The sequence below is a fragment of the Quercus lobata genome, chromosome 12, assembly GCF_001633185.2.
Source record: "Quercus lobata isolate SW786 chromosome 12, ValleyOak3.0 Primary Assembly, whole genome shotgun sequence".
Lineage (NCBI taxonomy): Eukaryota > Viridiplantae > Streptophyta > Magnoliopsida > Fagales > Fagaceae > Quercus > Quercus lobata.
This window is the reverse complement of record NC_044915.1, coordinates 40,190,930-40,204,957: the sequence shown is the minus strand read 5'-3', so window position 1 is coordinate 40,204,957 and position 14,028 is coordinate 40,190,930. Positions and strand designations below refer to the sequence as shown.

The window sequence follows — 14,028 nt, the reverse complement described above, 5'->3', positions numbered from 1 at the left end:
CATTGCTTACATTAGGGTTGGATTTGATCGAATTAAATGATGTAATATCTTGTCTCATTTCCTGAAGTTTGGTCCACTATGAACAAGGGTCACTCTGATTCTGCCAAGAATCTATTGACTGAGATTTGAGGAAGAGATAGAGCTCTGGTTAATCTTATTAGTTTTCTGACGATAGTGAAAGTTGCAGTTTGATTTGTTTCATTTTGATAGCAAGGCGAAGTAACAAGAAGTTGCAATTTGAGCCAACTGCAGTTTGATTGTAGCAAGCAATTTTACCAGGTCAAGTCATTTAGGAGCCTAGTGCACTAATAAATTTGGCTTTTTGTATATATAATTATATATATATATATTTTTTTTGAATTATATTAATAAGTTAATAAAAAAATATATATATATATATATATTATTTAACAAATAAGCTATTGAAAAACTATAAAATACCAAATGAACACTAAAAATGAACTGAATATGACCATATCAATAGACAATCAAGAGACATAAATAACAATTTTTTTTTTCCAATCTTAGGGTTATAATCAAATAGAGCTTATTTCAAATATGAGCTGAATTCCAGCTTAATTATCAAATTAAATTATTTGTTTAAGTTTAATTCTTTTTATTTTTTTGAATAAATTCAAACGTTGTACTTGAATAAGCACCACGATTGAAACATTTTTATCCTAGAAGAAATCTGCATTAATAATCAATAGCTTAATTATATTTAAAATCATAATATTTAAGTAAATAAAATTATTTTTATTACAAACTTATATAAATTAGATTAAACAATTTTGTATGGTTGCAAATTATATATGGTTTTAACAAAAAAAAAAAAAATGAAAACCAACTTGCAAGGAGAGTGAGTCAAAAAACTATTGCACAAACAGGTTTCTCTAGTGCTAAGAAGTCCCGTGGAATCCCAGGAGCCTTCTTAGTCAGTAGAATAGTCGTATCCTTCTTGTAAGGGCTGTATGTACCTCTGATAACTGAGTTATCCGTAGGCATTTGTTGTTCTTGTTTTATTTGGAGTGTTTCCTTACTAGTGGGGTCTGTTGTCCTGTGGGAGTAACGTGGGAGAGTACGAAATATGGAGAGTATCACATAACATTGGAGTAAAATGTCTTTGAATGATAGAGAGGGGGGTAGTGTCTGCTTGACAGAAGAAAAATCGGGGACTGAGGTCATTCTAGCAGCAAAGTTTTTAACGAAGCGAGTGTTGAATGTTGATGCTATAGTAAAAACCTTTACCCCATTATGGAGATCGGTAAATGGTTTTCAGGTGAGAAGTGCTGGTGATCATATCTTGCTGTTTGTGTTCGATGACAAAGAAGATGTTGAAAGAATTTTAGCAAACGAGCCATGGAGCTTTGATAAACACCTGGTGGCTGGTGGTGTTGCAACGCTATGAGAAGCATACTCCCCTTAGGGACTTAAAGTTTGATCAAGTGGCCGTCTAGGTGCAAGTCCATGATATCCTGATCCAATTTATTAATCGTAAGGTGGCTGAGGAATTGTGTGAGGTTGTTGGAAGGGTGGACAAGTCGACAAAGGAGAGTGAAATGGATGGAGGCAGTTTTATAAGGGTGCGAGTAATCTTGGATATCAGTGTTCCATTATGTCAAGGAAGAGTCATCTCTTTAAGCCAAGGGGAGAAAGGGTGAGTGGTTTTCAAATACGAACGACTACCCAATATTTTTTATTGGTGTGGTTGTCTAAATCACATCGATAGAGATTGTGACCTGTGGCTGGATAGCGAAGGGACATTTGCAAAAGAGCATCAGGAGTATGGAGCTTGGATTCACACCATGCCTTTCACAAAATCAAAAAGGTCAGTGGTGAAAGTGCCAGGATACTACGACATTAGGAAGAAGGGAAGCAATTCTACTGACAAAAAGGAAAGTCGAACCTCTATGCCAGTGGAGGTTGAGGGGCGAAGCGTGGTGAATCCACTAGTGCAAGTTAAAAGGGGGGGGGGGGGGGGGGGATAATAAGGAAGGTGCAAATAAAGGGGGAATTGAAGCCCCAGATAAGGTAAAAAACTTTATTCCAATTAGGGATCAGTTGACCAACTCCCTACCTTGTGACATATCCCTACTCACCTCACGTGACTTGACTAAATTAGCAAACCTTGTCCACGTGAGTCCCTTAAGCAATCCAAAAAGAGTAAATCAAACCCGTGGGAAGGAAGATGTCAGCACAGAAACAAGTAGGAAGTGGAAGAGAATTCCAAGGGAAAATCCAGAGGTGGTTGAGGGGAGGATTGAAGTTCCCTTTACAAAGAGATTGGCTTCAGAAGTGGAGGGTTGGGTGGTATCGAGTAACAAAAGATTAGCTGTACAGAATGACAAGAGCAGCAACAAGTCAGTGGCAAAGGCTGGTGTCCAACCCTGCCAATATCAATGAATCTCCTATGTTGGAACTGTCGGGGGCTTGGGAACCCCCAGACAAAACAAGAGCTCGGTGATATAATACGGGCACAAAGTCCCTCAGTTGTGTTTGTGACCTAGACATGGCTGAAAAAAGCAAGGATGATACAGATCCGGGAAATTCAAGTTTGGAGGTATGATTGAATGTTCAAGAGAAGGAAGGAGGGGAGGTGTAGCAATTTTTTGGAAAAAGGAGGTGGATGTTGATGTAGACTCTTATTCACCGAATCATATAAATGCAATTGTTAACAAAGGGAAAGATGATGCTTGGAGCTTTACCGGGTTTTATGGCGAACCTGATACAAATAACCACCATGTATCTTGGGCAACTTTAAGAATATATATATATATATATATATAATTTTTTTTTTGATAATCTGCAATATATTGGCTAAGAAACAAAGAGACAAAAGGGGGAGTCTTCCCTACAAGCAGCTGCCAAACAGGGGGGAAGATTACCCGAACTAAAAAACCAAGACACATTAGACTCAATCGCGAACTTTGCCGCTGTGTGGGCAGCATTGTTGCCACTTCTATTGACCCAAACAAAAGAACAAGATAAAAAGGACATAACAGAGAGACAACTATCAGAAACCAAGTGCTTAATAGCCCAAACAGAAGTGCCAGAGCGATCTAGGACAGCGCCAATACATAACTTGGAGTCTCCTTCGAAAATGACATGATTCCAGCATTCTCGTCTAGTAATCTGAACCACCCACAGCAGTGCTTCTGTCTCCACTTGTAGAGGGGTCCATTTAGGTAGAGTTTTAGTCCAAACATGAATCACGTTACCTTAAGCATTTCTAGCGATGACTGCTATGGCTGACTTGGAGTCCTATATAGTTGCATCAAAATTAAGCTTGAGAGTGCCCGAAGGGGGGGGGGGTGACCATGATGTAGAACAAGGAACCGGGGGAGGGGGGGATACTCTTGATTGGAGAATATGTTATAGCATTCAGAGAGCTTTGCTTGTATACCGTGGATTGAAGCTGAGAGGTCAACCAATCCTTTATGGTGGAGCATAACATTTTGAATGCTCCAAATCTCTTCAAGAGTGAATGCCAGGCAGAGGGAGACCAACCATTGTTCTTGGGCTTGGCAAAGGGCTTTAAGAGGGTTTAGAATCAGGTTGATGATGTCTACTGAGGTTGCCAATGGGAACTCATCAGACCTGAATCCCCAGCAAATAGAGAACCAAAGTGCTTTGGCTACAGGGCAACATAAGAAGATATGATCAAATGTTTCCACCTCCTGGTTACACAGTACACAATAAGGATCCTCAACCTGCATTCGGCACATCAGATTCTCTTTTGTAGGCAAGGCATTGACAGAAACTCTCCAAATAAATAATTTTATCCTCTCAGGACCTTTTAACTTTTAAAGTTTCCTCCAATCCACAATAGGGGTGGTTGGATGGGATGAGAGATTGACTATCTCTTTATAGGCAGACTTTACAGAAAAACACCATTTGGAATCGGGAATCCAAACCAGCTTATCAGGAGGAGTTCTAGAGGGAATAGGGATAGAGAGGATAGCATTGGCAGAGTTTGTGTCAAAGAGGTCAAGGACTAAAGGTACCTTTCATCTGTGATGATCAGAGTCTATAAGGTGGGCCACCTTAAGAGCTGTTTGGGACGTGGACTAGCCTTTTGGGGTTGGAATAAATCCCTGGATCCATGGCACCCAAGGATCTAGCCAAACGTCTACCGAGCTGCCATCTCCAATAATGAAACAAGCTCCTTTTGAAACAATGGTCTTAGCATTCTCAATAGCTTTCCAAATTGGTGAAACATGCTTTGATGCTTCAGCCCTGAGCCAATCTTCCTTGACCTTGTATTTTGATCTTAGAATCCTCATACAAAGGCTATCCCTTTTGGATGCTATCATCCAGACCAGCTTGGCTTGCAGTGCAGAATTCACATTCTTTGCTTTTTTGAAGCCTAGACCTCTAACACTCCTCGGATAGCAAAGTTTATCCCACGAGTTCCAAGCAATAAATCTGCCCTCTCGATGACATGGCTTCCACCAAAACCTTCTGGTTAAGGAGTCCAATTTGTCGCACACCTTATTGGGAATGCTAAAAGCAGACATGGTGTAGACAGGTAAAGTTTCTTATCCCACCCATGACAAACATTTGCTTCTCCATCCCATCAATTTTGCTTCGAGTTTTTCTTGGAGGAATGCAAAATCTTTGGACGGAGATCTAGATAAGAACAACAGTGCGCCTAGGTAAACTGCATCTTTTTTTAGGCTTTTCACTTAGATAATGCTTTTAACTGATCTTCAGGATTGGCCTTGAGTGTGCTTGGAGAAATAAACCCCTGACCTGTTCCTATTAATGGATTGCCCCGACCATCTACAATATTTTTCCAAAGTTTTCACTAGAGTTGCTGCATCTCTTCTAGAAGCCTTTGAGAACAAGATAATATCATCAACATACATGACGTGAGTGATGGTTGGCCCGCTAATGCTAGTTTTGATGTCGTTGATATTTTTCAACTTTAAATCATGATCAATCAGCCTTGATAACACTTCTTGGCCCAAAATGAATAGATAAGGTGAGAGAGGATCACCTTGCCCTATACCTCTACTTGGCTTAAATGACTCAGTTTTGCCACCATTCACAAGCACTTCAAAAGAGACTGAGGATACACAAGCTATTACCCATTTAGTGAAAGTCTCGTTGAAACCAAAATGGAGTAGGACATGGATGAACTTCCAGTTAACCCTGTCATATGCCTTTTGGATGTCAAGCTTGATTGCCATAAGTCCAGGCTTTGTTTTACGGGATTTGAAGTTGTGTAAGATTTCTTGGACAATAATTTGATTCTCAGCTATCCATCTGTTTGGAATGAAGGTTAACTGAGTAGGTGAGATGATTTTGTCCAGGAGCAGTCGGAGCTTAGAAATAAGCAGCTTTGAAATAATTTTGTATATCACGTTACACAAGCTAATATACCTGAAATGATTTACAGAGGTCGGGTTAGAAATCTTGGGGATGAGCACAATTAAGGAACTATTTACCTCTTTTGGCATGGAACCCATCGTGGAGAAGGATGTGACTGCCTTGACGAGATCATTGCCCACAGTAGGCCATAACTGCTTATAGAATAAAGCCGGAAATCCATCTGGGCCTGGGGCTTTTAGATCCTACATTTGGAATAACATTTCTTTGATCTCCTTCGGGGAGGGGATTTTTTCTAGGAGCACATTTTCTTCTTCAGTGATGCTGGGTAGAATAAGGTGCTCAAGGTGCTCAGGGAAGTTGATTTCTTCCTCCTTAAACAGGTCGATAAAGTTGTCACGGAACAACCTTCTTATCTGGTTAGGCTCATAAATCCAAAAACCATCCTCCTTTTTGATTGCATCAACATTGTTGTTTCTTCTACGAATTATAGTGGACAAGTGGAAGAATTTAGAATTCTTATCACCTAGCTTAAGCCATAGTTCTCTGGATTTTTGCCTCCATATGGTTTCACTTCTGATTAGCCATTTTGAGAGCTCTGCTTGCATTGATTGCTCTGATGCTTCATATTCTCTGGAAGATTGCTTACTTTGGATCTCTTTAATTTTCTGAAGTAGGTTGTTTATCCTATCTTGACAACGGTCGAATACCTCTTTGTTCCATTTGCGAAGTGCATCTTTGGTGGCAGCTTGTCTCTTATACAACTTAACAAATTCTGAGCCATACACCTTTGAATTCCCTGAATTTTCAATCACTGACTTACATCCTTCATCTCTAAGCCAAGCCGCCTCGAACCGGAATGGCTTGTGAGCAAAACTATCTGGTGGGCTAGTATCTAGCAGAATTGGAGCATGACCCGACTTGATAGCACCGAGATGCGAGATAATTGCTTTCGGATATGCTAACCTCTAGGAAATGCTGGCTATACCTCTGTCCAACCTTCTTTTGATTGAGGCATTGCCCTATTTACCTTTGGCCCAAGTGAATTTGTTCCCTGAATATCCCGGATCAATAGAATTGAGCTCAAACATTAGCTCCTTTAGGTAGTTTGTAGTTGAAGAGCTTCCTTTACTGCCCCCTGTTTGTTCATCTTCGTTCAGGATGCAATTGAAATCACCAAAGCAGACCCATGGACCTTGATGGGCTTCTAATAAGGCAGTCAAATTTCCCCAAGCCTTCTTCTTCTTTGAGTAGTGTGGTGGGCCATAAAACCCAACTAGCAGCCAATCAAGAATAGGGTCCGACACTCTGACGGCGATTAAATTTTTATCAAATTCAACCACCTTGATGGAAACACCATCCTTCCACATAAAACACAAACCACCTACACGACCTTTAGCCTCCATAACAAATTTATTATCGAAATTGAGATAATTTTTAACAAACTCCATACGATCTTCATACGCTTTTGTTTCAGAAAGAAAAACGACATCGGGCCTAGCCCCTTTTATTTGAGCCCGAAGGGCTTGCACTGTCGAGGCGTTGTAGATGCCTCGACAGTTTTAACCTAGGATCCTCACCCGAGTGTCTTCGGCGGAGGAGGATGGCCTTCTTGAACCGAGTGTCTTTGGTAGCGGAGGAGGAAAGTGGGAGGACTTGGAGGAGGTTCTTGATGACATGGTCTTGCATGGCTGTGCTTCGCATTAGGAATTCTAAAATCCACCGGGAAATGTCTATGTCCATTATGATATGATCATGACCATGGCCAGGGACGGAACCAGGATTTATACCTAGGGGGGGCCAAAGCTTAAAACCAAAAAAAAAAAAAAAAAAAAAGGAAAATAAAAACTAACATCTATTTCATATTTAACAAAATACTACATACAAAATAAGTATTTCTTAAACATTTTATATTATAAAACACATCAAGAAAGTATAATATACAAAATAAGTGTTTCTTATTTTGTGCGCGATTTTTGTTTAGTTCATATATATATATATATATATTTTTTTTTTGTAGTTAAAGGGGCATGAATTTTATATATTTATTTATTTTCTTGTAGGTCAATATCTAAATATTTTAAAGTAGGAGAAACAAATATATATATATATATATATAAAAGGGCAAATGATAATTTTTTTATACTAGTTTTTTTTTTTTTTAATGGGGGGGGGGGGGGTAATGGCCCCCCTCTACCCCAATGTAGATCCGTCCCTGACCATGGCCATTTCAATAATGATGCTGATTAAAAGTGATGATTTTTAAGAGAATTTTGAAAGGTTAGGGCTTTGCTGCCATGGAAGTCTAACCGGTAAAACTTCGCTCTTTGAAGTTTGAACTTGTTTCAATGTGGGACTAAAATTTTTAATATAATTAGGATCTCAATAATGATGCTGATTAAAAGTGATGATTTTTAAGAGAATTTTGAAAGGTTAGGGCTTTGCTGCCATGGAAGTCTAACCAGTAAAGTTTCGCTTTTTGAAGTTTGAACTTTTTTTTCAATGTGGGACTAAAACTTTTAATATAATTAGGATCTCAAACTATTCTTCTAGTTGATGTGGGATTACAAAACCAATAATGAATTTATAGGGTAATTACAATTTATCACCCAAAATTATATCTCAAAATTACATTTCACACCCCTAAACTTTATAGGGTAGTAGTTACGGTGGAATGGCTATCCATGTTCCCTGCAACAAAAATTGTCCATTTGGAGAGCGAAACCTCAGACCATAAACCATTATTAATTCATCTTGAAGGCATCCAAAAAAGGATGAACAAACCATGGAGATTTGAACAGATGTGGATGGAAGAGGAAGGGTGTGGCCAAGCAGTTGAAGACACATGGATAAGCGAAATTCCTGGTTGTCCTATGGCTTGGGTGGAGGGGAAAATTCAAAGATGTCAAAAAATTTTAAAATGGTGGAGCCATGTAAACTTTGGTAACGTCACCTGTGCATTGAAAGAGAAGAAGGAACTTCTCAGGAAAGCCAAGGATGTTGCTATTCAGGGAGGCAGCTTGGTTCAGGTGCAAAGACTGAAAAAAGAGATTAGTGACCTGTTGGTTAAGGAAGAAAAATTATAGAGACAATGGTCATGCGCCCTATGGTTGCATGAGGGAGATTAGAATACTCGTTACTTCCACAGCTGAGCCACTCACAGGTTTCGAAGAAATAAAATTGATCAGTTGGAGGATGAGAATGACGAGATGTGTAGTGATGAAGAAGAAGTGGCAGGGATACTTACTTCTTATTATCAGCAACTATTCTCCTCATCAAACCCAAATTCAATTGAAGATGCTGTGGATGCCGAGATGAACCGGTACCTTACAGCCGAGTATACTAGAGCAGAAGTGGAGCGGGCTGTGAATCCAATGGAGCCTTTAAAGGCACCAAGACCGGACGAGCTTCCTCCATTATTTTTTCAAAAATATTGGCGGGTTATTGGTGATGATGTTGTAGCAGCAATACTTAGTTGTCTACAATCAAGTGCTATTCCCCCTTCCATCAATTACACCTTCATCACACTCATACCCAAGGTAAAAAGTCCTACAAAAGTTACTGCTTATCGTTCCATATCTCTATGTAATATCTCATATAAAATTGTTTCTAAGGTTATTGCAAATAGGCTCAAGTGTATTTTGCCTAATATCATTTTTGAGTCACAGAGTGCTTTTTAGACTAATAAAGCTATATCTGATAACATTCTCGTAACCTTTGAAACCTTACAACATATGAAGAATCAGAAGTCCACAAAATCAGGCTTTATGGCACTAAAGCTCGATATGAGCAAGACATATGACTGAGTAGAGTGGCTATTTTTACAAAAAACCATGGAGAGGATGGGTTTTTGCCAGCAATGGATTCAGCTAGTCATAAATTGTATAAGCACAGCATCATATTCAATCCTAGTAAATGGGGAGCCAAAGGGGGATATTAGGCCATCTAGGGGCATAAGGCAGGGGGATCCCTTGTCTCCTTATTTATTTATAATTTGTTCAGAAAGGCTGAATCGTCAAATTCAGAAAGCAGCCAGGGATGATCTGATTAGAGGCTTTTCGTTGTGTAGAAGTGGGCCAAAGACTACCCACATTTTCTTTGCTGATGACACTCTACTCTTTTGCCTAGCGAAGATGGGTGATTTGCAGGTTATTCAAGACATTTTACAGCTCTATGAAAAAGCTTCGGGCCAAAAAATAAATAGGAACAAAACCATGGTCTTTTTTAGCAAAGCCACCAATGAGGGAAGGAAGGAGGAGGTTAAAGATTTTTTAGGAGTGAGTGAAGTAAGGGAATATGAGAGATACCTTGACTTGCCAATTGTGGTGGGAAAAAAAAATAAGAAAGCAAGTCTAAATTATATAAAGGAAAGGGTGTGGAATAAACTGCAAGGTTGAAAGGAGAAGTTGTTGTCACAAGCGGGAGGGGAAGTTTTACTTAAGGCTGTGGTACAAGCAATCCCCACCTTTGCCATGGGATGTTTCCTACTCCCCCTTGCCTTGTTCATGATATTGAAATGATGATCCAGAAGTTTTGGTGGGGGCAAAGGGGTGAGGAAAGAAAAATTCATTGGAAGAAGTGGGAAATTTTGTGCAAACCAAAAAATATGGGGGGAATGGATTTTAAGGACTTGGTGAAGTTTAATGAAGTTATGCTCACAAAGCAAGTGTGGAGGTCATTAACTGATCACTCATCTTTGTTTTACAGGGTGTTTAAGGTGAAGTACTTCCCTAATGGTTTAGTTCTTAAAGCAAAAGTGGCATCGGGCTCCTATGCTTGGAGAAGCATCTTGAAAGCTAGGAACCTGATCAAAAGGGGTATGCTTTGGCTAGTGGGTGATAGTACAAAAATTAACATTTATGCAGATAGGTGGCTGTCTGGTGATGGCTCTGCAAAAATCATTTCTCCACAGGTGGATATGGCAAAAGAATGGACAGTAACTCAATTGATTGACTCAAATGTAGGAGGCCAGAATGATCACATAATTGATTCCCTTTTCCTTCAGTTAGAGGCACAACGGATTAGAGGCATCCCTTTATGTTTGTCACAGCAAGAGGATTGTATTATTTGGCCAAGGTGCAAATCGGGTATAGACTTAGTGAAGTCGGGTTATCAATTTTTATGTGAGCTAGAAAGTACTGAAAAGGCCTCGGCTTCCTTTGATGAAAAATCCAGGAGTTTTTTGAGGAGTATTTGGCAGTTGAGAGTCCTAAATTAGGTCAAGATCTTTCTTGGCGTGTGTGCATGGATGCCTTGCCTACAAAAGTGAACTTGCAGAAGAGGAAAGTGCTAGACAACTCAGTTTACAGCTTATGTTAGAAAGCTCCAGAGGATATTTTCCACGTTGTGTGGTGCTATGATACAATCTGATTTGTATGGTTGCCAAGTTTCGCTTGGCTTTAAGGTCAGACCAATCAGTTTAAGACAATCTCGGACCTGATGGGTATCATTCTGTTCGCATCAGCTTGGCTTGACGTGTTTGCAATGGTAGCTTGGTCTATTTGGTATCGTAGGAATAAAATAAGGTGCAAAGAGTAGACCTTGCCCATACATAAAGTCTTCGAGTTTGCTTTGACAACGCTGATCGAGTTTCAACAAAAATTCCCTGACAGTGGTCCAAAACAGAAGCTACCCCCAGCTAGATGGAAGCCTCTAGCATCAAGTGAGTTGAAAGCAAACTTTAATGGTGCAGTGTTTGCTGACACAAGTGAAGTTGGTATTGGGGTTGTAATCCGAAATGAAATTGGGGAAGTTATGGCAGCATTATCTGAGAAAATTGCTCTCCCGTCATCGGTGGAAACTCTGGAGTTATTAGCAGCAAGAAGAGCAGCCGTGTTTGCAGTGGAGCTTGGCTTACAGCGAGTCATTTTTGAAGGCGATGCTGAAGGGGTGATAAAAGCTTTGTCTCAGAGGGATGTAACACAGTCACCAGAGGATCATCTAGTTAAAGACTTCAGGTCTATAGCAGGTTCCTTAGGAACTTTCTCCCTCCCATACTAGGAGGCAGGGTAATAATGTTACTCATGCCTTAGCGCGGAGAGCTCAATTTTCTTTTCCTTTACTAGTTTGGATGGAGGATGTCCCACCAAACATTTTACATTGTTTTCTTGATGAATTTCTTAGTTAATAATAAGCCCTCGATCTTGATTCTAAAAAAAAAAGAAATAATAATAATAATTATATATGGTTTTCACAAACTATTTATATGCCTAATAAATTATTATAAATGAATAATTGGATATCTTATTAATTAATTTATAAATTTGTTTATAAAAAATATAATTTATAAATTTATAAAATCGAACCTCAAATTTATATTTAAATATATTTTCAAACACGTAATCATATAAATAAATATAAAGTATTATATATATATATATATATAATTAGATTGACTAATGATGTCACTTAAAAAAAAAAAGATTTTCACTTTTTCTTGTAAAAAAAAAAAGCTTTTGTCCGGTCGAATTTCAGCTGAGCTGTTTATAGAATCTAGAAAAAAAAAAAAAAAAAGGAAAAAAGAAGAAGAAGAACGAGGAACAATTCGACGGGCACAGAAAGAAAGAGCAAAGATTTCCCTGAGACAGAGATAAAAGAAAATCATCTAGCTTAGGATTAGGGTTAGGGTTAGAGAGAAATGGAGGGTTGGGACCCGAACACGAAATCGACACTGACCCAAATCCCTCTGCTAACGACGAAAGCCGGGCCAAGAGACGGTGAGGCCTGGACGCAGAGGCTGAAGGAGGAGTACAAGTCCCTGATCGCCTACACACAGATGAACAAGTCCAACGACAACGATTGGTTCCGGATCTCAGCGTCCAATCCGGAGGGGACACGTTGGACAGGGAAATGCTGGTACGTGCACAATCTCCTCAAGTACGAGTTCGACCTCCAATTCGATATCCCTGTCACCTATCCCTCCACCGCTCCCGAGCTCGAGCTTCCTCAACTCGATGGCAAAACCCAAAAGGTTTCATATTTTCTTCAATTCCCATTTTGTCCTTTTTTTTGTTTGTGTTAATTTTCATTGGTCTGAAATTTTTATTTGGTGGTGGTTTTTCAGATGTATAGAGGGGGGAAGATCTGCTTGACCGTACATTTCAAGCCACTTTGGGCAAAAAACTGGTACTTTTGTCTTTTTTATTTTTTTACTAATTAGAAATTACTATGATCTTTATGGGTTTGCGTGAGCATAAACTGCATAGTCTGTAGGGGTGAATACCTCTAGATTACCCGACAACTGGTTCTGGCAAATGGAGTCAGTTTACCTTAAGTTTTACAGGCTAGAGGCTAGTCCAAAGGGTTGTTCTTTAAAAAGGTTCCCTAAGATATTAAAAAAAAATAAAAAATAAAATACACACATACGCACATAATGGTGTTTATAATTTTAAGGAGTGTTTGATGAAGCTCGTATCTCGATTTATTGTGTTTTTTTACTAGTAGGATGAGTGATTAAATCTGGAATTTGATATGAGATGAAATATGTTTTAAACCAAGAAGCATGGACACGGTACAGGTGCGACACTAGTATGAAATGAAGTGTGCGTTTGGCATTGGCTTAAAAAACTAGCTTTTTTTACTATTCAACTTATTTTTTGTACTATTTATTGGTTCTATTACACTTTTTGGTACTATTTATGTGTCTCATTGTACTATTTCAGCTACTTTTAGTTTTATTTACAATACTCTCAGTAAAAAAAATTCAATTTTAGCTAAATAAGCTATCTTCGTGTCCGTGCTTCCTAGGTTTTAAACCTCCTTGACTCTAAACCTTATTGGATTTGTTGGCTTGGCTTAGCTTAGCTGTGATGTATAATTGTATTTCTATTCTTCTATATAGAGTAAAAGATTCAGTGCTTTGAATTATTATTAGAGCCATCTCCTTGATTACTTTGCCTTTTCAACTAATGAAAACACATTTTCTCTTTTGTTTGTTCGATGGAACTTATTTTTGTAAGAGACATTTATTTTCTTTTCGGTTTAATTTGCAAACCACTGTTTGTTTTAATGATATTATTGTTACGGTAATGCAAGAATACCAGCATAATGACCTATTTCCTGAAAATTTTGCTTTCCAACATTGATAATAGAACCCCGCATTTCAATTTGGAGCTGCAAGAAAAGTATACATTAACATAATATCATTCTTGTGCTGGAAAAACAGTACTAACTACTACCCTATTTTTGGTTTTGAACTTTCCTTAAACAACAAGCAGACTACTTTTTTTTTATCCCTTACCTACATGTGGTCACATTGGTTAACGTTGAATCATCATTATTTTCATCTGGAGTTATTCCCTGTCTGTCTCTTTGAGCAATCTAGTTGTATCTTAGACTTATAGATTTGTTGATCCTGATTTTGTTTTGCAGTCCTAGGTTTGGTATAGCACATGCACTATGCTTGGGTCTTGCACCATGGCTTGTGGCAGAGGTTCCCATTCTTGTGGATTCGGGTATGATTAAGCACAAAGATGATGCAACCACATCCACTGAAACTTAGTTTCTTAAACAATGTTGAGGCTGTAAAATTAAACATTGGGTTCCAGAGTTGTTACTTGTTAGCTTGCTTGAAAAGAATAAACATTGAGGCTTAAATGTGCCATTGATAGGACGTCGTCCTCTAAGGTGTACAATTTATCTGCCGGATATTATATTCTATGAGATCAAATATATACTCCTGAAGTTTTTTTGCATTTA

General features: G+C 38.7%; 2 protein-coding genes across 2 annotated transcripts; one reads left to right on the top strand and one right to left on the bottom strand.

The window, feature by feature from the left end:
- Positions 1–4,067: 4,067 nt before the first annotated feature.
- On the bottom strand, positions 4,068–4,517 carry LOC115970649 (uncharacterized mitochondrial protein AtMg00310-like). The gene has a single exon (XM_031090245.1). It carries the CDS (start codon positions 4,515–4,517, stop codon positions 4,068–4,070), a length of 450 nt encoding a protein of 149 aa, XP_030946105.1.
- Positions 4,518–11,810: 7,293 nt separating this feature from the next.
- On the top strand, positions 11,811–14,028 carry LOC115970065 (ubiquitin-fold modifier-conjugating enzyme 1). Its single transcript, XM_031089732.1, has 3 exons — positions 11,811–12,301; positions 12,395–12,456; positions 13,702–14,028. The coding sequence occupies exons 1-3, from the start codon at positions 11,969–11,971 to the stop codon at positions 13,829–13,831; spliced, it is 525 nt and encodes a 174-aa protein (XP_030945592.1). The 5' UTR covers positions 11,811–11,968; the 3' UTR covers positions 13,832–14,028.